The 24,062-nt window shown below is 39.4% G+C and overlaps 1 protein-coding gene across 5 annotated transcripts in view; it reads left to right on the forward strand.

Moving 5' to 3' along the window:
• The window catches only part of C3G (C3G guanyl-nucleotide exchange factor), a 403,493-nt gene that overhangs the window by 187,996 nt on the left and 191,435 nt on the right, over positions 1-24,062 (forward strand). For 4 of the 5 annotated variants that reach the window (XM_069820753.1, XM_069820750.1, XM_069820751.1 and 1 more), the window contains exons 2-4: positions 14,906-15,156; positions 22,703-22,842; positions 22,923-23,070. In XM_069820753.1, the coding sequence (XP_069676854.1) occupies positions 14,906-15,156; positions 22,703-22,842; positions 22,923-23,070 (539 nt within the window). Of the gene's footprint in view, positions 1-9,264; positions 9,423-14,905; positions 15,157-22,702; positions 22,843-22,922; positions 23,071-24,062 lie in introns of those variants that run through there. The other variant, XM_069820755.1, reaches the window with a different exon arrangement.

Here is a 24,062-nt window from a genome sequence, read left to right on the forward strand (position 1 = left end):
TGCTCTATTGCGGGCGATCTTTAGGTCTCTAATATAGGCTGGGAGCTGCATCCGTCCCGGTTGTGAAGACCGTTTCGGTATTGCGGCAGCCATTGCCTTCTTTATGCACTCCGTCAGGTCGCTAACTGACCTATCTATCCCTGCCGGAGTGACTTCAGGGTGGAGTGGTGGAAGCGTAGCGGCTACCTGGTCTTGAAAGAACACCCAGTCTGCCGCCTTGTAGTTGAATTTCTCAGCGGTTGGGGAGAGTTCGACTGGGTGCATGATCTCCATTATCACCGGTAGGTGGTCGGACGGAAGATCATCCAGGGTTGTTAGTCTCGCTCTAGTTGTGAGACCTTTCACCAGAGCGATGTCTAATATGTCAGGCAGTTGATTTGCAGCATCCGGTACGTGTGTGGGTTCCCTAGGGGCCATCACGACGTATCCGTTTCCTGTAGAATTAAGAAAAAGCCTATCGCCCTGCCGATTGGGGCGTTGACAGTTCCAGCTAGCGTGCTTCGCATTGAGGTCGCCGGCGACTACGAATCTATCGGATAGACTGGTCACTATATCTAAATCGCGTTCATCTAGTATGCCCGGAGGACTGTAGGCAGCCATAAGCAGAAAGGGGAGTCTGCCTATGTAGGCTCTAATAGCCACTGCCTCTAATGCCGCTAGCTGGGGAAGGAGATACTCACAGTGCGCGATCGTAGAACGAACGAACACCGCTACACCTCCGCCTCTTCTACCCGCTCTATCTTGTCTATAGACTTTAAACCCCGCGCATCTTAAATTTACTTGGGGTGTCAGGAACGTTTCTGTTATAAATGCAACGTCTATATTATTAGCGTCTAGGAAAGCCCTGAACTCATGTCTAAGGCCCCTGGCATTCCATATACACATCCTAGCAACTCCGTCACTTCGTCTGGCCATTGAGAGAAACGAGGGAGGTTAGGAGCTTAAATATCTCCGGGAGGGCAGACATAGGATTCTCCATAAGGAGAACTATCACTCTGGTTAATCCTTCTAGGATTGGGGCGAGCGGGAGGTTAGGGTTTGCTAATTGCAACGCCTCGGCAAAGTGCTGAACTTGGTCCAAGGTCGCGCCTTGACCGGTGGGGCCTTTCGAGGTGCTTGCAATAGCTTCCTGCTGGGCCGGTGGGACAGGGGCGGAGATGGACTCTACCGTGGTAGCCTTGGTGGCTTTTCTGCTGCCCCTGTTGCGCTTAGGGCGCTGAGAAAGGGGTCCTACATTATTGGCAGCAGTTTGGGGGGCTGTCGCTGCCACGGTGGACCACAGAGGCGCGGCAACGGGCACTTCCAAAAGCGAAGGGATGGTCGCCTGCTGCTGCTGTTGGCGGACCGGCCCGAGTTCCGTGCGTCGCTCCGCACGGGGCCCCTGCACAGGTGCGCGAGCCTGTGGCTGCTGTTCTCGGAACAGCTGCTGCTGCCTCGCAGCTCGCTCCACACGCTGCTGCCGGAGCCACTCGTATTGTAGCGTCCGCTGTTCCTCGAGCTCTGCCCTCCTCCGTCGGGCAGCCCTGCTCGTTCCTTCCGTGGCATCTCTAACCTGTAGTGCCACGGGACACCCTCCATAATTGGCGGTGTGAGCGCCAGTACAGAGTGCGCATGTAGCGGGGACATCGTGCGGCTTGCGACAATCTTTAGTCTTATGGGGGCGTGCACAAGCTCGACACATAGGCTGCGCTTTGCAGCTAGCCTGCGTGTGGTAGTACCACTGGCAGTTGCTGCACTGAGGCGGGCGCTTGCTGGGGACGTAGTCCTCAACTGTTACCCTCATCAGGCAGCACTGACGCAAGGCTCTCATTCTATCCCGGGTTTCGGGGGAATTCTCCACATCGACAATGACCATTGGGAGTTTGGCCTTTGTCCTTGATGAGTGCATCCTCGTCACACGCCGGACGATTATGCTTTGGAATTCCAGGTCGCCCTGGATGTCCTCCTCATCTGTGTGAATATCTATTCCTCTTAGAACGAATCGCAGAGGCTTGTCGTTCTTGGGGCGCAGCAAGTTGTACGCTACTCCCCGTTCGGTCAGGAACCTGCAAAGATTTGCGTAGTCCCTTTCGCAAACAGTTTTCACGGCCGTCCCGCCGCGCGCTTTGTACGAGCATAAGCCCAACGGTTCGTATTCGGCCTTGAACTCTAAGTTTAGTCGGCCCAGCGAGCCAGTGAAGCCTGGCGTAATAATAACGGGTGGGATATCACCACGTCGCCTAGTGAGGGCAGTCTCAACATCATCTTCCTCGTCCTCACTCTCCGACACGTGAGTACGAGCTGGGGAAGGGGGGCGGGGAACTGCCTCATCTACCTCAGGGGCAGCAGCCGTCTCCTGTGGGGCCTCAGGTTCGGCGGGGGGTGCTGCCTCCTCGGTCACGACTTGAAGAGTCGCCGCCTCCAATTGCTCCAAGGTAGAGAGAGCCGATCTCTCTTCCTTGGTGAGCTCACTAGCGGAAGGAATGCCGCCCTGCTCAGTCTTAGCTGAGCCCTTCTTCTTCTTCTTTTTGGCCTTAATGACCTGAAGTGCGCCGGACCCAGATGGAATCGGCGGCACTTCATCAGCCAAGACCGTAACACCACGGCTATTCAGTCCGCTAGGACCGGGCAAGTCAATACGTGTCACCTCAGTGACCTTGGGAGCTATCTTGGGAGGGGTGGGCTTTCTCGGGAGTCCTGAAGGGACTGGGATGGTGGTAGGGGGACGAAGCTCAAGGATCTCCGCAACGGGGACCGGGACAGGCGGCGTCCGTACAGGACCAGCCGATCGCAGGTTCCGACGCCTGGGCGGAGGAGTAATCTGCGCGGGACGCGACACGCGCAAGTAGGAGGTGGTGGGCCCTGTCTGGCTAGTGCAAACTAGCAACCGCTTTACGCCACCTGCAGTAGAATGGCTCGTGGCCTTGTTGCTCTTAACTGGAGCCATTCGAATTACAGATTCGATCCTGTCAGGGGGGAGACCTAAGCGGCACTCTGTCCGCAGTGCAAGAGCCTGCTAGGCCCCTTTCCCACTAAGGGTGGAAGCCCAGCAGTTACGCCCGACCGGTCGCCGAAGCCTAGCCCGGTTAGCCGATCGCAACAAGCGTTGCGGAGCCCGCCGGTTTGGTTCGCTAATTTCGTTGGCCCTGATAAGGGCCGGACGAAATTTTGCGTAGCCCTCAGAAGGGCCGGGCAATAGTAGAAGAGTGGAGGGCGGAAAGCAAATTAGCCCGAAGGCCCTGCCTTTGGGCAGTCACTCCGGCACGAAGGCACAGAGTCTCTCCCTAGCAGGAAGCCTGCCTAGGGGCCGAGGACGGCTAGGGGTCTCCTCGAGAGAGGACCCAATCCCCGACCGGGATCCGCCTGGCCTAGGGAAGTTAGTGCGCACAGCCCTCCGTAGGCTGCGCGGCTTTCTTCGCGCTGAGCGCCGGTGCGGCAATGGAACCAATAGGCTGCTCTTTAAGAAGTGCCGATTACGTAGGTGTCCGCCGCCTGGCCGACAGAAGTACGATGCTCGGCGCCTCGAGCCTCCCTGGCCGAGAGCTGCTTGGCTGCTGTAGAACTGAGGAATCTGGTTGGTTGTCCGCTGTAGCTGCTTTCGCCGATGCGCCAATCAGAAGTTCTCAGGACACGTCTTGCTCCTTTCACGTCCAAGAAAGAAGTCCTCGTCTTCATATCTGAGGGTACCTAGCTCCTTAATATATAGTGCCAGAGGGAGTCAGCCGAGGAGCTGTGCGCCGATTGGCTGTTATTAGTGCGGACCGCGGCGAGAACGTTGCCGACGTATCGTCTTGCTTTGTGCTTTCCGGCTGAATGACCTTGGGTCTCACGGTGGGCTCGGCGGACGAGTTCTCCGCTGATGACGGCCCGTCGTCCGGGCGGTGAAAAATTTAATAGCCGGTGACCATGCCGCGCTTAGTTGGAGACCCGAGTCCCGGTTCAGGTTACCGCGTTCCGCCGCTATGGCCAGGGTTTCTTTTACTCTTCTATCCCAATAGCCCGCACACTTTACCAGGACCTCGGTGTTATTGAAATTAGCCCTATGGCTTTTTTCAATGCAATGTTCAGCCAATCCGGATTTTTCGGGCTGCATTAATCTGATGCTTCTTTGATGTTCCGAAAGACGAGTCGCTATTGTGCGTCCAGTCTGTCCAATGTAAGCTGCATCACATTCACACGGGATGCGGTAGATCCCTGGTACTCTGAGGCCTAGATCGTCTTTTACTGATCTGACCTTGTTCCTGATTTTTGGCGGAGGTTTGTGGATTGTTTTTATTCCATGCTTGTGGAGCAGTCTGCTTATCTTTCCCGACAACTTCCCTGTGAATGGTAGACAGGCTGTGGCTGGTTTTTCCGCTTCTAGTGAGTCCGTGATGGGCTGCTGCTGCTTCTTGTGTCTTGCTCTATTCAAAGAGGCCGTGATGTCTTTAGCCAAATATCCATTCTGCTGGAGGGTGAGCTTCAGGTGTTGAAATTCAGTGTCTAATTGCTCCGGGTCCGATATAGAGACTGCTCTATGGGCCAGTGTGTTAAGAATGCCCATCCGCTGCGCTTTGTGATGGAAACTATTCGCGTTCAGGTACAAATTGGTGTGTGTGGGTTTACGGTATACCGCATGGCCCAGAGATCCGTTGTTATTTCTGGAGATAAGGATGTCCAGAAATGGGAGTTTACCGTTCGTTTCAACCTCCATAGTGAACTGGATCTGGGGTCGTAGACTGTTTATATGCCTGAGAGAATCTGGTAATGTGTCTTGTCCATGAGGCCAGATGACGAACGTATCGTCTACGTATCTGAAGAAATGTGTAGGCTTTAATGGCGCTGTAGCTAGTATTTCATGCTCCAGATGCTCCATATAGTAGTTGGCGATGGCTGGTGAATGCGGAGAACCCATGGCGACTCCGTCTATCTGTTCATAGTAGGTGTTGTTCTGTAGAAAATATGTGGAGGTGAGCGTGTGGCGGAACAATTCCGTGATGTCAGGTGGAAATTGATCGGAAAGCAGTAGCATGGCTTCCGAGAGTGGAACCCTGGTGAAGAGGGACACTACATCGAAGCTGACTAGAAGGTCGGACGGTTTCACTTTGATGTTGTCGAGGATCTGTACAAATTGTGTAGAGTTCTTCACATGATGTACGCACCCACCCACCAGTGGTTGCAGCAGGTTGGTGAGATAGCGGGCCAAGCGGTACGTAGGGCTGCCAATCGCATCCACTATAGGCCTTAGCGGTACCTCCGGCTTATGTATCTTGGGTAGACCATATAACCTGGGTGGTATACTGCCTGACGGTGAAACCGCTTACTCTCGGCGCGGAGACTGGATTTCTTGATTAGCTGGTTGGTGCGTCTCTCTACTGAGCTGGTGGGATCTTTCTGGAGAATCTTATAGGCCGGATCGTTCAGCAGTTGATCGATCTTCTCCTGATACTGCGTTGAGGAAAGGATGACTGTGGCGTTTCCCTTATCCGCTGGCAGAACGACTAAGTTGTCGTTCTTCCCAAGTATCTGCAAGGCTCTATTCTCCTCTCGGCTGATGTTGGGCTTAGGAATGGTGGCTTTGGTAACAGCCCTGGCAACGTCTCTGCGTATTTCTTCCGCGCTCTCTGGTGGGAGCTGGTGGATAGCGCCTTCAATACTGCTAATGATGTCTGCGGCCGGAATTTTCTTTGGAGCGGGAGCGAAGTTGAGACCCCTGGCAAGTACTGATGTGGTGGCCTCATCCAGCTGCTGGTCCGTGAGGTTGATTATGATGCGGCTGGTCTCTAATGGCGGAACTGACTCTGTAGATTTGATTAGGCCTTCGAATTTCTTGGTGTGTCGTTTCGTGTATCGCAGAAGAGATGCCATGCCTTGTGTGAACGAGGACTGATCCACCCTGTCCCAATCCATAGGTGAAAGTCTACTCGAGAGAGCCAGACAGGATTCTAACAGTTTTTGGTCGATTACTGACAGCTCGAACCGGAGATGTTTAATCCGTTCTCTAACCAGCGCTAGGTTAGTGCGTCTCAATATCTTGGCCGTTGTAGTGTTCTTGACTGGATAGCGGAGTCTGACTAACTTCGGTGTGACTTCCTTGTCTCTGCATCTTGTTAGAAAGGCCAAGGAGCTAAGTAATTTCCCCTTCATCTATAAATAACTCTTTTATATTTTGTCGGATATAACTTATTAAAAAAGCAAGGAATGCCATCTTATTTATATTACATACTGTATGTGCATAAGAATTATGTACCATCACTCCGCAAGCAATGATAATATTTTTATGTAAAATAACAATACAATATGTAAAGAAATCCACTCACAAAAAATATGTCGTTTTTTTAAATTTGCATTAAGTTATTATGTTTATTTTTTAGGTCTTCACGTTACCTATTGTTTGCAATGTATTAGGTACCGGTACTTTTTATAATTGATAGCATTCCCTTCATTAATTGAAGAATGAATTCAATGTAATTTGGCTACCTTTGCGCATTATATTTTGTCTGATTACGTAATATGTCCTGTGGTCTAGAAGTACCGGTAATATAATTTTCGATTCTCTAAAACTTAACAACAGGTCTATACTGATTATCACATATTTATTTCACTTAAGAATTTGAGTATAATAAGAACTTATGTAATCAAGATGCATATATTTATGTTTTATGATCTAAGAGTAATGTATGTTAATATAAATTTCGATTCTCTGAAATCTAACAATTTGCTGATTATCGTAAAATTATACATTCTGTAATGTGTATTGTGTATGCTTATTTATGGATATATGAGCATGTATTCTCTAAATCACTGCATACGTATTTTCTTTCCTTTAATGCTCTGACGCATATCAATGAAACTTTGAATATGTTTATTTCATCTTAATTTTTACGGTAAACGTCGACAATGGTCATAATCTGTCAATTTTAGATCATCACAGCGTTAAATTGCGTGATTTACGTACTGCTACTATGCGTCTGCTCTCCAACAACATGGCAGCAGCGCAGGGGGTGACCAGTAATGAAACTGAATAGAAGAAAAAAATAATCACAACTGCGATTAAACTCTTAACTGTAATTACACACAAAATTAAAAAGAAAAAAAAAACATGACATATATATAAACATACTGAGTTAAGAATACGACATTGTTAAAGTGACAAAAAATAAAGAACAAGAATTTATATTGTGATTATAGCCAGTTTAAAAAAACAGTTCAAGAATTTATTTTTTGAATAATGTATTTTGGATAATTTCAGTTTAGGATTCCTCTTTATAAAGTAATTTTATACAATCTTGGACCGTAATTAGAACTGTTCCTTAGACCTGCTTCAGCCTTACATTTTGGTTCAGTGAGAGGGAGCGAAATATTGTATCTTCTTCTGTTGTGGCCATGATGGGATGATATAAATTTAGTTTGATATTTATGGTAGAAATTCAAAATAGTGTAGCCTACATATAAATTTGCTTGATATTCAAAACATTAAATTCCTTATACAGTATATAAGATGAGTTGGTTAATCAAGCTTTCTTTTTGAACATACTGTATTTTAATAATTCTTTTATGTAATATTAATGGGCGAATGGTACTCTGCGATAATCAACCCATCCTATAATTCCATTCTCATACTGTATTATAGACTGAACTCCATCCTATAATTCCATACTCATACTGTATTATAGACTGAACTAGGCTAAAAATATTGTTCTCAGTAGTGCTACTGGCATGAAGCGACGCAGTTGAACAAATTTCTATAGAGTTTTACGTAATTTAAGACTTAAGTAGTTAATATGAAAATTCCATTTTAAGTTTTGATCGATGAAGATACCTAAATAGATGTATTTCACATGGGTTGATGGGCGTAGTGTAGGACAATTGCATTTATTATAGATATTTGTACAATTATTGCTATGAATTTTTAAATTATAATTGTTTTCTACTATAGGAAGTCATATTTCGTTTAATGTAAAGGGATTGAAAGTTACTTTTATCTATGTTGAGTGTTAGCAGATTAAAATCTAACCATTTTTAATCGAATTTAAACCAATATTAGTCTTTTTAAAAATGTGTTCGCAGCAGCATCCAGTAAATAAGACAACAGTATCGTCTGCAAATGAATAAATATTACCTTTAGTAATGTTAGCATCTAAAACTAACAAATCATTTATGTAAATGCTGGACAACACAGGACTCAATACGGGTCCCTGAGGGTTGCCGATATTGACAATTCCTGTTTCATTTATCGCATTATTTACTTTCGTATGTTAGTATCTATCACATAAATAAGATCGAAACAGGTCTGAGGGAGTACCTCTAATTCCAATGTTTTCCAGCTTAAAAAATGTATCATGGCTAACAGTATCGAAAGCTTTTTTCAAATCTAAAAATACATCTAAACATTTCTTACGTGAGATGTGACTGCTAATATAGCATCTTCAGTACTCACATTATTTCTAAAACCAAATTGAAATTGAGATAATATGAATTTTTGTAAATAATTGTCAAGACGCTTTTTAATGCATTTCTCAAAAATTTCGGCCAAGGTTGATAATAGTAGTATAGGTCTATAATAAAATTATTTAAATCCGATTAAACACAGCTCCTATACCACTTGTTTAGTCAACCATGAAGACAGGTTTGAATCCCACAAGCGACACCAACAAGACATCATTCATACGACAACTAGACCAGGAGATAATGGGGGTAGGGTGGCCAGTTCCTCTCCACCTCCATTACATATATCACTGACTTGTTACATATTACACTAATCAGACTTCAGATGTATTACATACAGGTAATTGTTCTTTCTCTGACACATGTGAGATGTACATATACGGAATTAAAATTTGAAGCGAGTCTTTATGGGAGTCCACCTGTATGTAGGCAACAATTTCGCACAACCGTCCACAAGTAACATATATACAGGGGCTCTTTACTGCACATGTGTGTTGTAAGCGAACTTGTACAATAAGGCAGCTCCAAATTTTATTTCCGTATCTGTATTATCTGATAATAGATGTATTATGCCACTAATACATCTTAAAACTAAATAAACAAAATTAAAACACACGAGTTAACTGAAATTTGTGAAAATTTATTACTTATGATATAAATATATCTTTCACTCAGAATCCCGCGGTTTTTAAAACAGGTGTCGCCGATATGGGCAACACTCCCATTCTGTGTAGTGTAGAGGTAGGCCTACTGATTTTTTGTCCGTATTTCCATAATGGCGCTGTTTCCCACGTGCTCATGACGTCACCTGAACGCGGCGTGAGACAGATGGCAGTGACTGTCCGTCTCTTCCAGTCTCTCCTCTCTCGTTTTCTGTTGGGGCGCGAACGCGCGATGCTAGGAATTGAGCCTTATCTTGTAACGTGTGATTCGTGCTTATAACAGATTCCATAGTTCATCGGCTAGACTGGCAAGAGGCTAGATTCACGTCTAGGAATCCGCTGCTTGGTTGCGTGGTGAGTGTCTAGTTTTTACGAATAAATGAAGTACCTGTTTGTGGAGGGTTAACTTTTGAGGAAATTTTTTAAGTTCTTAGAAATCTCCAATTGCATTTGTGTAGCGACAAACAACCTATGGCCTGCCAACCACAATAGGTTCACTAGGACATAAATTTATTTTCTTCATAAGCAAATTGAGTCATTGTGTATCTAGTAATTCTAGTATCACGAAATGTGCCGAAGTACATTTTTTTATAAGCAATTGTTCTTGACACAAATTTCGCGAATGTATTTTTACAGAATGACAAAAAAAATTCGGTTTTCTGAAAGTTACAGGCTACTCTCCCTACTGTGTTAATTTCTACGCTTAGCCGGCATAGTTCCTGAAATCAAGTTTGATTGCAAGTTCAAAATTGTAAACTTATGACATAGACTATAAAGCATTTACGTAATGTATATTAAAAGCAAGCCAATCACCGGCATAGCTCACTCGGTAGGCTCTGTGCTTGGGCGTGGGTTCTGTTCCCGCTGATTTCCTCGTTAGGTTTTTCGAAGGTTTTTCCCAACGGTAAGGCGAATGTCTGTTAATTTTCGATCTCTCGCCCAATATCACCTCGCTATCACTAATTTCATGGATGGTAACTAACCTAGTAGTTGATATAGAGTCTTGGAATAACTGACACAAAGTTGACATGAATTGTTTCTCTTTTGATCCTGGCATTGCTGCAGCGCTTTTCTAATCATGTAATTTATATACAAAATAATGTCAAATATGACAACTTAATTCTCATGATGTTGCGAAAATTCTTAGGTTGCTGAATTATTGAATTGAATACAGCCTTTCGAATATATAACAGATGACCACCAAGCCTTACGATTGCAGTTAACATTGTTATTCTCCTTACAAAATTATTTAACTGCTAAAACAAGCATTTACATAGTATAATTCCTTTATAACTTTGATTATAGAAAGATTGATACTCCAATATCGTTGACCGAATATCTGTTTGAAGTAAGTTACGCATAAATAAGATAATGGAATAATGATTATGTAGTAACCTACTGCGAGGAAGAATTTTGAGAGTGTTATCTCTGGTGGGCGGGCAAAAGGGTTTAAGCCACTCTGTGCAAAATTTACAGGAGGAATTTTCAAAGATTTAAACAACTGCTGTAAATCAGAAAAGTCACATGTTTAAGCTATTTCAAAATTTTCTTTATTGTTGACGTCATTGGTTTTAGGATCTCTTTTAGGAAACGAGCTTAATGAAGGAATGTAAAATTCAAACATTATACCATAGAAAGTAATGACTTACGTCCTTTTTTTTCTTCCCATGCGAAGTATAACAGAATTGAATATTTCAAATAAGATGGGCGTGACGTATTGTAATGTTTTATCGGCATTTGTGTGCGAGCACTGCAAGAAAAACAGTCGTGAGTTCAAAATTCGAATTTCCTGAGTACAATGATATGGCTAGGTCGTTCTTCGCAGATTTATCTAATATGCATGTAATATGTTATCATTAATTAACGAACAAGAACATATCTAAGAGGATTCTGTGTTGAGATATTTTAAGTTACTAGACCTATGCCGAAATTTTGAGGCTCAGAGAAGCATTACGGAAAACTTCAGCCAATCCCGGATCTTGGATATTATTTTTACCTATGAAGATTTTAGGCATCATTGTCGTGTTTTGAGATTGAATTCATTGACGTTGAGAAACTCGAGGTCTATATCGACACAACTTTGAAAATGGAACCTTTAACGACGGAGAAATTACTACCTTTACAGATAAAAAATATTCCAAATTTTCTTCACAACCCAGTCATTTTGAAAAGCTGAAATATGATTTTAGAGGTTAGTCCCTTCATGTTTTCCATCGTTCTATATTCTCTCAGAGAAAACATTGTTAATTTGATGATGATGATAATGATAATAATAATAATAATAATAATAATAATTATTATTATTATTATTATTATTGTTGTTGTTGTTTATATTTCGAAAATTTCTGCGGACTTTATCCCTGCATTGTATAAGGGTTTAATGTTAATCATGTGACTCAGTCATTGTAAAGATCATTATGACGAATATGATTATGAGAGAGAGAACACAGGTTTAGACGAAAAATGTGAAGCAGCAGCATCTTAGCATCTTTCGATTATAATGCATAAATTTTTATTTCGCTGTTCTGCTCGATGCTTTTCCAGACGTTGAAATAGTCTTCCTCACAACAGTGGTCTCATTGTGTGATGATGAAACTTCATTAGCCTTTGACTAGCGTGTGGGTTGCAATTATATCATCCACCACTGCAGAAGCAGCAAGACTTTCCATATTTGGTTGGACGTGTTCAAGGAAATAGAAAGTGGAAGTTTGGATTGTTGCTTTCCGTTTCCTTTTTTGTGGCTTTCTTGTTTTGCTTCAAACCTGATCTCACAAGATAAAAGTGTCATGAACATGACACAATTTCTCATATGTTTGATACGTTTCGCAACAATTCATTGCCTTTATCGTGTTGCGAATGATATTATTTATAATTAAGCCAACTAGACTAGCGATTTTGTGTTCGAGTCAATGATGGTAAGGTTTTTCGGAAAATTTGATCTTTTTCTCCACTTTAAATTCCCTTTTACAACGCAAATTTCTCCTCCGTTTTATTTTAGTCAAGAACAATAGCCAACAGAAACTCAGACCTTTCTCCTAGGCTACCCTTTTCAATATTTACATTTCTGATTTTCCTACAATATCTTGTATCCCTATTAAACATTTTTATGTACACAGATGATACAGCTATGTCCATAACTCACTCGGACATCCTCAAGGCTAGACAACGTTTACAGTCTGCTCTAAAACCCATAACTACTGCTTAACAAATGGCGTACCCTATATCTCTTAACTACAGTAAATTTGAAACCATGATTTTTACTTCATGCCATCCTATATCATTGCCCTCAATATTACTAGACAATATTACCATCCCATGGGAACCTACAGATCAGACGGTAAAGTATTGAAAATTCATTTAGTTAAGACTAACTTGGAAGTACCACAACAACACTAAACTTAATCTGGCCTATTCAAGACTCTTAAAACTTTATCCTCTTATTAACAGAAAGTCATCTCTACAAAATAATATTAGTTTTATTATACACTTCATTACTCCGCCCCCTGATCACTTAAGCATGTCCAATTTGGAGTGGTGCAGCGTCAAACAAAATTTTAAGAAAATAATCTTTTCGGAATATGTATTATATGTCTTTTTCGTATTAAATTCTATCGTACCTGGTTAACATGTTTCGGCCTGTTATGGGCCTTCTTCAGACACTACATAAACACATCCCCATAGGAAACAAAACAAAAGGCGCCAAAAGACAACAATCAATTCTGAAGAAGGCCCATAACAGGCCGAAACATGTTAATCGGGTACGATAGAATTTAACACGAGAAAGACATATAATGCATATTCCGAAGTGATATAGTGCTAAAAGTTGTGTAATCAAGATGTATGAAATAATCTTTTCAAAACAAAGTACTACGAACTGCTGTTAATGCACCATGACTTGTCCGAAATTCACAACTACATAGAGAACTGGGATTATACATACACTATACAAGAATTCATCCTTAGGCTGGCAAAACATTCTTCTCACATCTTAACATTCTCAGGAACAAATTTCTTTCTTCTCGGGAAAAGATCCATTCAACCCATAAGAATCAAGAGCCGTTTTCCACAGTACATTCTACTAGACCCTTCAGATTCATCCACTTCATTTGCTGATGAACACATAATTTTATAACAGATTGAGGTTGTGGCTGATAAGTACAGCTGTCAAAAAAAAAAAAAAAGTCATTCGATATCTGCGCCTCATAGAGTTGCGGTAGAGTGTTCGGATAATGATTAGAAGATTGTGAGTTCGAGCCTTGTTGAAGTTATTTTATTCTGTTACCATTCTTTAGTGATATAAATAATATTCAAGTTACCATTTATATTATGTTATCGTTCTTTAGCGATATAAATAATATTTGATTTATAATTTACATTCTGTTGAGACAAGTTACCTGGTTGAGGTTTTTTCCAGGGTTTTTCCTCAATCCATTAAGTGAAAATGCTGGGTAACTTTCGGTGCTGGACCCTGGACTCATTTCGTTGTCATTATCACCTTCATTTCACTCAGATCACAGTTAATAAATTGTCGTACATTAAACCAATTAAGAAAAAAATATATATAAAATCGACACGAGAATGCAGGTTTTAGGTTGATGGATGAAGTAGGTATGAATTCTTTGAATTCGAAATTGCTGGGTGGAGGGATATTTTGTGATTTAGTTAAAGAATTTGACGGCCTAGATCACATTATATTGGTAATAGATTAAAGTTACATGATGTTAAAGATTATACCTTAGGTTGGTTTACATCTTACCTATCAAATAGAAAACAAAAAGTGGAAATGAATATACCAAATAGTCACAAAGTTACTCACTCAGAATTTTAGGAAAACTAAACATGGAATTCTCCAGGGATCAATTTTAAGTCTATATTGTTTCTAGTTTATTAAATGATTTAACCTTAACCCTAAATAATGTATCCTTGGTAATCTTACTCATATTTGCAGATGATACAAGTGTTAAAGATTTTCCAAAATTTCGGAATATCTAACTTATGTGAGTACATTCTTTTCCTGGTGGTGTCTTAATGTTAAAAACCAAGATACATTTAGAACTGATAATGAATTCATGATATGTATAATTTTAAATAAGATACAAATCAAATCTCCATTTATCCTCTGTTAGTCTTAGCCATTATAAAAAAGGATTTCACTATTCATATATTACGGTCATTAATGCATTGTCTAATTACCTTAAACCTTTGAAGGGCAAGAGAAAAAGTTTAGAACAGAATTAACAAAATTCCTCTGTACTCATACTTTTTACTCAACTGATGAATTGTTTATTTTTGTAAATTGAATTAATATGTCTGCTGTGTATCATACTGTATATTTTTTTGTATAACTTTTGACTTGTTCCACATCTCAAATCTACAAGGCTCATATAAAATCCATGGAATATAATAAATGAAATTGAAATTAAGCATTTCTAGCTACAAATTCAGTAAGTTTACCTGGGTTCATTTGTTAGTAAGAAAGTGGAACTTTTTATTTTTCTCTTCTGTTGGAACTGGAAGTTTGTCCTTTGTCTTTTATTTGTACCGTTTTGTCTTCGATAGTAGTGTTGAGTCATGATGATCACAGTGACCAAAGAGTATGATTCTTATGTATGTCTAATATGAATTCATAATTCTTGTAAGAAAATGAGAATAGAACATTTCTAAACTCACAATCCTTAAAGATAGTGGCAGAAGTGGCAGTATTTTTTATCCTTTGAGTGATTCTGATTTTGTGTGAACTGATCAGGTTACGATCTTCACACATTGCATTCACCATGTAACAAGCATGAGTGAAAGGAATATTTTAATATTTCGTTATATTTTTGTTCACTTTACAGAAGCAGAAAGTAGCACCACACCGAACACAAAACCACGTGGGGGGAAGCTAGCACGACGGGCTCGTTCATTCAAAGAGGACTTTCTGGAGATCTTGTCACAGATGCGATCTCCAGGAGGTGGAAGTGGACAGCGCTCTGGTTCTCCCCACTCTCCCAAAACGCGCACGAGTCACAAAGTCGCAAGTGTTGATGCTGTCGATGGGGCCACGGAAAAAAATCCATTAAGAGATTTGGATCTGCATGTGAAACAGGTAAAGAAATCTACTAGGGAAGAAGAATTTCCATCAGGGTGGTTGGTCACCTCTCTCTTAATTTAAGGCTCATTAAAAGCTATAGGCTTATAGAGCAGGAGTAACATCTGCGAAAAAATTATCAGAAAAAGTTCTTGTGAATGCAGTGAGAGTTCGTATGTGTTAAGTTCTGTATTACCATATGGTACCATTTCATATTCACATGGAATACAATATGTTGTTGTTGTTTTCTAATGCCAGGCGTTTGACAATAAAGTCATTTGACCTCTTGCACTCCAATATTTTTCAAAGATATTATCATGGCCAGCCACTGAAGCACAGATTTTGAGGTGTTCCGAATCCATTTCTTGGTTTGAGTTGCACAATGGGCAGTTAGGGGACTGATATATTCCAATTCTATGCAGATGTTTGGCCAAACAATCATGGCCAGTTGCCAATCTAAATGCAGCTACAGACGATTTTCGTGGTAAATCGGGAATTAACTGTGGATTTTGATGCAGAGAGTTCCATTTTTTCCCTTGAGATTGTGTTATCAAATTTTGTTTGTTGAAGTCTAAGTATGTAGATTTAATAAATCTTTTCACAGAGTAATACGTAGATTTAGTAACAGGTCTGTAAGTAGCAGTGCTGCCCTTCTTTGCTATACAATTCAATATGAACTATGGATTACAAATTACATGGTTAGTAGAAAAACGTATATGATATTACTAAAGGCCATGAGTGCCTATGCAAAACATTTGGCCCTCTTTGATTTGATATATATATATATATATATATATATATATATATATATATATATATATTTATTTATTTATTTATTTCAAGATGGTGGTCAGTAGTGAAGCGAGTGTTTTTAGCTCACACAATTATTGTGATAATCCGTGGTTAATAAGTAATAGATGTATTTCTTGTATTGACTTGGAAAGGGAACTTGCCGATACACGTTTGGAACTTAAATCTGCTTGGGAAATCATAAAAATACTTCAAGAAACCAGAGTTACTTATGCTGATGCGGTTGCTAGCCGTGCATTTTTTTTTAAAGCACTTCAGTAAAGCGCTTCATGCCTTTGCTGCAGCAAAATGAGGGTCGAAAAAAAACGTAAGTAGGTCAAATGACTGCAAAATGGTGGACAATTAATATTGACTTCTATTTCTGCCGTAATAAATTTAACCCTAAAAGAACCAAACATGTTAAATAATTTCGACTTCTATGATAATGACATTGGATTATTATTACTAGACGATTTTGACAATAATAAACGTTGCAAAAGACCAAAACACACATTCCGCCATGATGGATCGTGCAGCAAACTCGTAAAGCGAAGTTTTGATTTGCTGCACGCTTGCTACAGCGCTGCTGCAGCGACGGTGAAGCAAACGTAATAAAAGAACGGTCTTGCTGCAGCGCTTTACGTCTTGCTTTAAAAAAAAACGCACGGTAGGCCTAATCCAGAAGGTTCGAACGTTGGTCCAACATGGCGCCAGAACAAACGTTGCGTTTCACTAAAACAGCTTAACGAAATCCCTAGGAGTCTGCCCATCTCCACCTTCAACAGATTTGAGATCCTTGGTGAATCTGATGAATATAATGAAGAAAGAAGTAAGAATAATGGAAGCAGAGAAGAAAGAAACAAGAAGAATGATAGCAAAGAAGCAAGAAGAAAGAAGAATGAAAGCAGAACTTTAGTAGAGGTTAAGTCCGTCAGTGAAATTGTAAGTGTTAGGCCAAATATGCAACTAAAAACACTTAAACCACATAAAGTTTCTGTAATAGGTGACAGCCATGCAAGAGGTTATGCCTCGGGATTATCTGTGAATCTCAGAAACACTGATTATGATGTCTACGGCATTGTTAAGCCAGGTGTGGGTCTAGAAGAAATAACTCACTCAGCGAAAGAAGACCTAAAATGTTTCACGAAACAAGATGTTATTGTAGTGTGGGGTGGCACAAATGATGTAGGGCGAAACAATACCGACAAGAGTCAACGACACCTGCAATCCTTTGTTGAAAACAACAAGCAGACGAACATCATCATCATGACTGCTCCCCATAGATATGACCTTGACTTGACATCCTGTGTAAATAGTGAAGTAGTGTCATTCAACCGTAAGCTGAAGAAAAGGATGAAGATCTTTAGTCACGTCAATGTATTAGATCTCAACGTACAAAGGGAACACTTCACAAAACATGGACTCCATATGAACTACAAGGGAAAAGAAGAATCAGCAAGGGCTATATCTGCTGCCATCGAAGGAACCTTTAGGAAGGAGTCCCATGCAACACCTCTTCAATGGAAGTCCGACTCGATGGTAGATAATGAAGAAAATCGATGCCTCCAAGAAAGTCTTCAGAACCCGGAAGCGGCAACTAGATCCTCGGCTCAACTTGTGAAGACGCCTGCCCATCTACGTGATTTTTTATACCAGGGCCACTCACGGAGATTGGAACCACAGACCTAAATAGTGCATGTAAACTTAGCTCCTTCTCATTTGCTGATAAAAAGACTTCTTATACTGCTAACAAAATGGCCTCTGTCACATTAATGCATCAAAATTTTCAGTGCATTAGAAATAAGCTGTATCATTAGAAATAATCATAAACCATGATTTAAAGAAGTTAGATATCTTATGCTGTACAGAGCACTGGCTAAACAAGGAAATAACGTACTGTCATATTCCAGATTTCAACCTTTCAAGTTACTTCTGTCGGGACACTTAAAAAAATGGAGGAACAGCTATTTTTGTTAGACAACATTTATCACATATAGAAAAAAAGAATACATATTATCTAAACCAAGACAAAGTATTCGAACATGCTGTGACTGAAATTAGTGGTCAGGATTATAATTTAACTGTAGTGTGTGTCTATAGGTTCCCAGATGGCTGTATAAAAACCTTTTTAGAAAAGTTTGAACTTCTTTTAAATCACCTAAAAAGCAAAAAGAAACAATTCATTTTGTGCGGTGACTTCAACATAAATTTTTTAAATAGTGATGCTACCATAATAGAATTCAGATCGCTAATTCGATCATATAATCTGATAGAAACAATAGACACTCCAACTAGAATAGCCTCTAATTCTAAAACATGCCTAGACCAAATAATTATTGACCATGATTCTTATCCATTCTCAGTAAGAAATATTGATATGGGTATCGCAGACCACAATGCTGTATTCTTAAATATTTATGTATTTGAAAACCCTAAACCAAATAGCATTAAGCTAGTTAGGTATAAAAGATCTTTTAATGATGAAAACGTTGAATATTTTAAACGTTTGCTCAGCAAAGAAAATTGGATTGAAGTAACCAACTTAACAGATGTGGATGCGAAAACAAACGAATTTATAAACTCAATAACTCATTATTTTGACATTGCTTTTCCACTAAAAAAATGTACACTTACAAATAAACAGTTCAACAATTCAAAAAATTGGATAACGAAGGGGATTGTAACTTCTTGTAGGAGGAAAAAGGAGTTATATAAATTGTGCCAAATTACAAATAGCCTAGATCTTAAATTACATTATAAACGATATACCAACATATTAAAGAAAGTTATATATGCAGCTAAATTGAAATTCAATGGAGAATTCATTATGAAAGCACAGAACAGAGGTAAATCTATATGGGAAGCTGTAAAGAAAGAAACTTGTAAAAATACCAAAGTCTCAAATCAAGACTTTTCAATAATACACAATGGTCAAACAACTCAAAATTCCTTCGAAATAGCTGAGATTTTTAATAAATTTTTTGCAAATGTGGCAGAAAATCCTAATAACCAGGTAACATGTAGTCAGGAAACAACCTTACATGCAACAGGAAATGTAAACACCATATTTCTATCTCCTGTGACTGCAGATGAAATTCTCGATATAATAAAAAAAACTAAAAAATAATCTTTCCTGTGGACCTGATGACATTCCGGATGGTATTGTAAAGAAATGTGCCATACTACTAGTAGCTCCACTCGTAAACATCTGCAATTCATCTTTAATTAGTGGTAAATTTCCTGAACAATTCAAACTCGCAAAAGTATGTCCTGTATTTAAGAAGGGAGATAAACAAAATATTAACAACTATAGGCCAATATCTCTATTATCTACATTCTCTAAAATCCTTGAAAAAGTTATGTATAATAGATTAGTTCGGTTTTTAGTTTGCAATGGTGCACTATCTAATGCTCAATTTGGGTTTCAAAAAGGCAAAGGAATTAATAACGCCATATTCACTTTCACAGAATTTATTCTAAATTCAAAAGACAACAAGAATCACACAGTTGGGCTATACCTGGACCTGAGCAAAGCATTTGACACAGTTGATCATAAGATACTGATCCAGAAACTACAATGGTTTGGCATAAGGGGGTTAGCTAAAAGTTGGTTTGTTTCTTATCTAAGTGCAAGGCAACAATTTGTTGAAATAGGCTTAATGAAATCATATCCCACTATCATGAAATGCGGGGTGCCCCAGGGTTCCATACTTGGCCCAATTCTATTTCTCCTATATATAAATGACCTTCCCTCAAGGATAACGCAAGCTAAAACCGTTCTCTTTGCAGATGACACTAATATTGTTTTCAATGCTCTTGATAAAAATAATTTACAGGAGAAAATAAATGAAACCTCAAGACAACTAGAACAGTGGTTAGCTAGCAATAGACTAAAACTGAATGTCAGTAAAACCGTTTGTATGTATTTCAGTCAGAAACAACTACATGACTCAATTGAAATACTACTTAATAATACTGAAATAAAGGACGTCGATTGTACAAAATTTTTAGGGATATGGATTGATTCCAACCTCACGTGGGAAAGTCATATTCAATTCTTAACTGATAAACTAAGTCGTTTGTGTTATGCTTTCCGTGTCCTAACCAATATAACTCCCAAGGAACTACTTAGAGCGGTTTGCTTTGGCTATGTTCGCTCTGTATTATCATATGGGATAATTATCTGGGGGTCGTCATCAAAACTTGCACAAGTGTTAGACTGCAAAAGAGAATATTGAAAATTATAAAGAAGGTACCTATTCGCTCTGATAGTAAAAAAATATTCAGTTTGATATTTTGCCCGTACCTTGTATTTACATTCTTGAAACAGTCTGTTTCATCCACCAAAATTATGATAGTTTTAAAATAAACTCTGATTATCACATCTACAGCACAAGAACATGCAATAATTTACATTTTAATCATCATAGGTTATCCAAAAGTCTCAATAGCTTATCACATACAGGGATAAGACTTTACAACAAACTCCCTGTTGAAACTGAAGCCCTTAACTATGCTAGATTTAAAAAGTCAGTGAAACATATTTTACTTTTCCACATGCCTTTTTCTGTCAATGAGTATCTTAGTTTAGCACTCCAAATTTAGCTTACAGTAGTTAGTATCTCCTTTTGTGTTTACTGCTCTTCTTTTCTGTTTGATTCATGTCTGGGGTGAGACTGCTCAAGAAGATAAGGAAACCAAGAACTTTGTACAAATAATGGTCTGTAAAAAACTGTGGAGAATTGACTTCATTACAGAATGTGTTGATTGTATATTATTTGTATATTATTGTAGACATCTTATATGTCGGAATAACATGTATGTAACCGCATATTTATTATGTATTCACTCTGACGATGCCATGAAATCATTGTATTTCCTAAGGCTAATAAATATCTATCTATCTATCTATCTATCTATCTATCTGTCTGTCTGTCTGTCTGTCTGTCTGTCTGTCTGTCTGTCTGTCTGTCTGTCTGTCTGTCTACGTGCTTATTTATATAATATTTGTTTACTTGCTTATTTACTTATTTATTTAGAGTTCTGTTTTCCAAGTTTCTTTGTTCACAGAACCTTAATCAGCCACTTTAAAGACTGTAAAAATGTAAAACCATTTGATGTTGCAAGGATGAGAAGTTGTTAAAAATGGAAGAGGAGGAGCAGTCTTTCTCTTAATTTGAAAAGCTTAACTTGATTTTAAATATTGCAAATCTACTCAAAATACTTCAGTATTAAATAGAAAAGCAATAATAAAAGTTGTCAGTTCTCAAATAAAACTACGCTTATTACTATCATAAAGAAACATTCTGAGATGATATCGGTACTTCTCATTACTTTCCTTTACTGAGTAATTTTTATATGCTAAGTTCTAGATGAGACCCATTTATCAGCAATAATAACAGCAGCCCACATATCCAAAGTATGTTGATTAAGTTGTAATTGTTGGCAAAAACTGTAAAGTTTTCACGATTTAAGGACAGGTCGTCCAATATTTTTTATATAATTATAATCTTGGTTGTACAGGAAGTTCGTCCAGTGGTATATTTCGTCAAATGCTCATTAGTCCTGTAGAACATTCCGTCCAATAGCAATTTATCCAATGTATAATTTCGCCCAACCTTAATTGTATCCATTCAGCAGAGAAAACACAAGACAAATTTTAAGTAGCCTGTTTTTATTTTTATAGATTTCTACAGGATGAGTAGATAAACTTTAATTTGAATGAAGTACCAGTACTTAAAGTACTGAATGAATTTGGAGTAATTCAGTCTTCTTCGTTGACTTCAACTGGGTTAACCTTCAAATGATATGCAATCGACCACAGATGTGGATATTGCTGCATTAAGGAGAAAATGAATTCTTGGTTCTGTAGGTATTGACTATTCGGCTGATGTTCCTTTGACCTCCTAGAGGGTGCGTGATATCCTGCTAATTCTGAGTTTGCTCTTTCTTCAGGAAGTCAGTGAATTTCTATTGTGGTACATGATGGCCATCACCAACTTCTAAAACTTATTGTGCCGGCCTTCAACAGAATTGTTGGTTCTCTGAGTCCCATTGATGACTAGATCATGAACGTTCCATACCTCAGGTGTGAAGAGAGAGTTTTCCACCCTTTTTTTTCCCATTGAGCTCAACATTCTATATGTATACAATCAAAACTCGAGTACATCGTCCATATGCATGAATGGCAGTCCAAACAACAATGATGCTTTCTCACGTACAGGACTGCTGTACCAGACCTAAAGCTGCTGTATTAATGTTGGCAAAGTGCCTGAGTGAAATTAAATAGAAAACTCTTTATAGTTGCATTAGGAAATATCTCCTGTGTGACAGTCATTTTCGCCAGTTCGAAGTCCATCATAGCAGTGCATGGATTCACAATGAAGTCAATCAGTTTTGTTATGCATATTACTTAGTACAATTTAATGGATTAAGTTTAGATTTCGTCAATTTTTAAATATCTGATGATGCTGAACAGGCAAAAACGTTCATATCTATTTGAGATGTAATAGCAAATAATAAAATTTGCAAATAGATAAATCATATTGATTGAGCATTCAAAATAAATTTATCATATTGAATAGATTTATCTGAAAAACCAAAATGAATTGTAAAACATGACATGCATCTTGTGACTGTGTGTGTCCCACATTTTTCGCGAGCCATGTCTCGTGAGACATATCTCACTTTTATTAATACAAAGCAGTATTTCTTCTTGAATTCTTGATTTTAAGTCACGACTATTGTCATGCAGTATAGTTCTTATTCTATACAGGTGCAGTTTGCTCTGAAGCATTTCCATGATGTCGTCACTAAAAAGAAACTGGAAATGTTAGCAGGCAATGGGACAATAGTTCTGGAGACAGTGACAACAATCCATGGAGTACTCAAGTCTTATGTCCTCAACGAACACAGGTAAAGCGTCATTTTCGTTGTTCAGCATGAGGATGATTGTAAAATTGGAAGTGTACATGATTATATCTTTTGTGCTGCAGTTCGACGCTGGTGTCTGCAACAAACAAGGTATATCAGAGCCTAGCGAAGCTCATCAAGCTATGTGATGATGTATTGCTGCAGGGAGACAAGGCACTGGACAAAGAGAACGTCTCCGAGGTGATCCAGCTCTTGGAGGATGCTGTACAGGTAATAAATGTCTAATTGTTTGACTTCCCTGTTTTTTTTTATACCATATACATCTTCTAACCAAACCATCATAACGAGATATGGTGAGAATTGATCATTACCAGAATGTAACTTTCTGTTCAATCAACCTCATGACAGGCTAAATTGGTCCAGAGGATGGCGAGAGGTTAAGGCTTCCACCTTTGCAAACAGTCAGCATTTAATGGCAATAGAGATGTCAGTCCCACATGCCTGCCACCTTTACCCCAAACGAAATGCCTCTGGTACTCATTTCTGTTAGAGGCTGAGTAGACCTCAGGACCATAGTGTGGCCAGAAGGATTAGATTAATGGAAAAATCCATGACCCTATTGGGAATCGAACCTGCGACCTTCCAGTTTGCAGCATTACTGCACACTCTTAACTTTCTGTTAGTAAATTTTAAAATGTATGCGTATCTTAACTGAGGACTGAATGAATGATTGAGATTCATTTTAAGTATTGTCACTTGAATACTATAGTGATTCATTAATACAGTATGAATTAAAAGTCTGGAACCATATAAATATCTTCCATATGCTTGTTTTTCGATTACTATAGGTGTTACCAGTATTTGTAAGACCAAATGCTCTACCAGTGACATATTCGATTCTAGCCCTCAGCTATCTCAAAAGCCGCCATTTTGGATGCAACTTTGAAATTTCAGAATTATGTGAAGTTTTTTGAAAAAATCAATGGTGCAATCCATTTTGAGATATCTCTAATCGTTTTCAGTTATTTAAAGATAACTGTCATATTCACAGGAACATTAGTTACTGCATCTACAGATATTTTGTAACATGGTGAGACTTTGGAAAAGGTATTTTTATGCAATTCTGGTAATTAACTTTTCCTGCAAGGTAATCTATGGCGAATCCTCGGCCTCATCTCGCCAAATATCATCTCGCAATCACCAATCTCATCAATGCTAAATAACCTAGTAGTTGATACAGCGTCGTTAAATAACCAACTATA

This window comes from Periplaneta americana, chromosome 3 (assembly GCF_040183065.1).
Source record: "Periplaneta americana isolate PAMFEO1 chromosome 3, P.americana_PAMFEO1_priV1, whole genome shotgun sequence".
Classification (NCBI taxonomy): Eukaryota; Metazoa; Arthropoda; class Insecta; order Blattodea; family Blattidae; genus Periplaneta; species Periplaneta americana.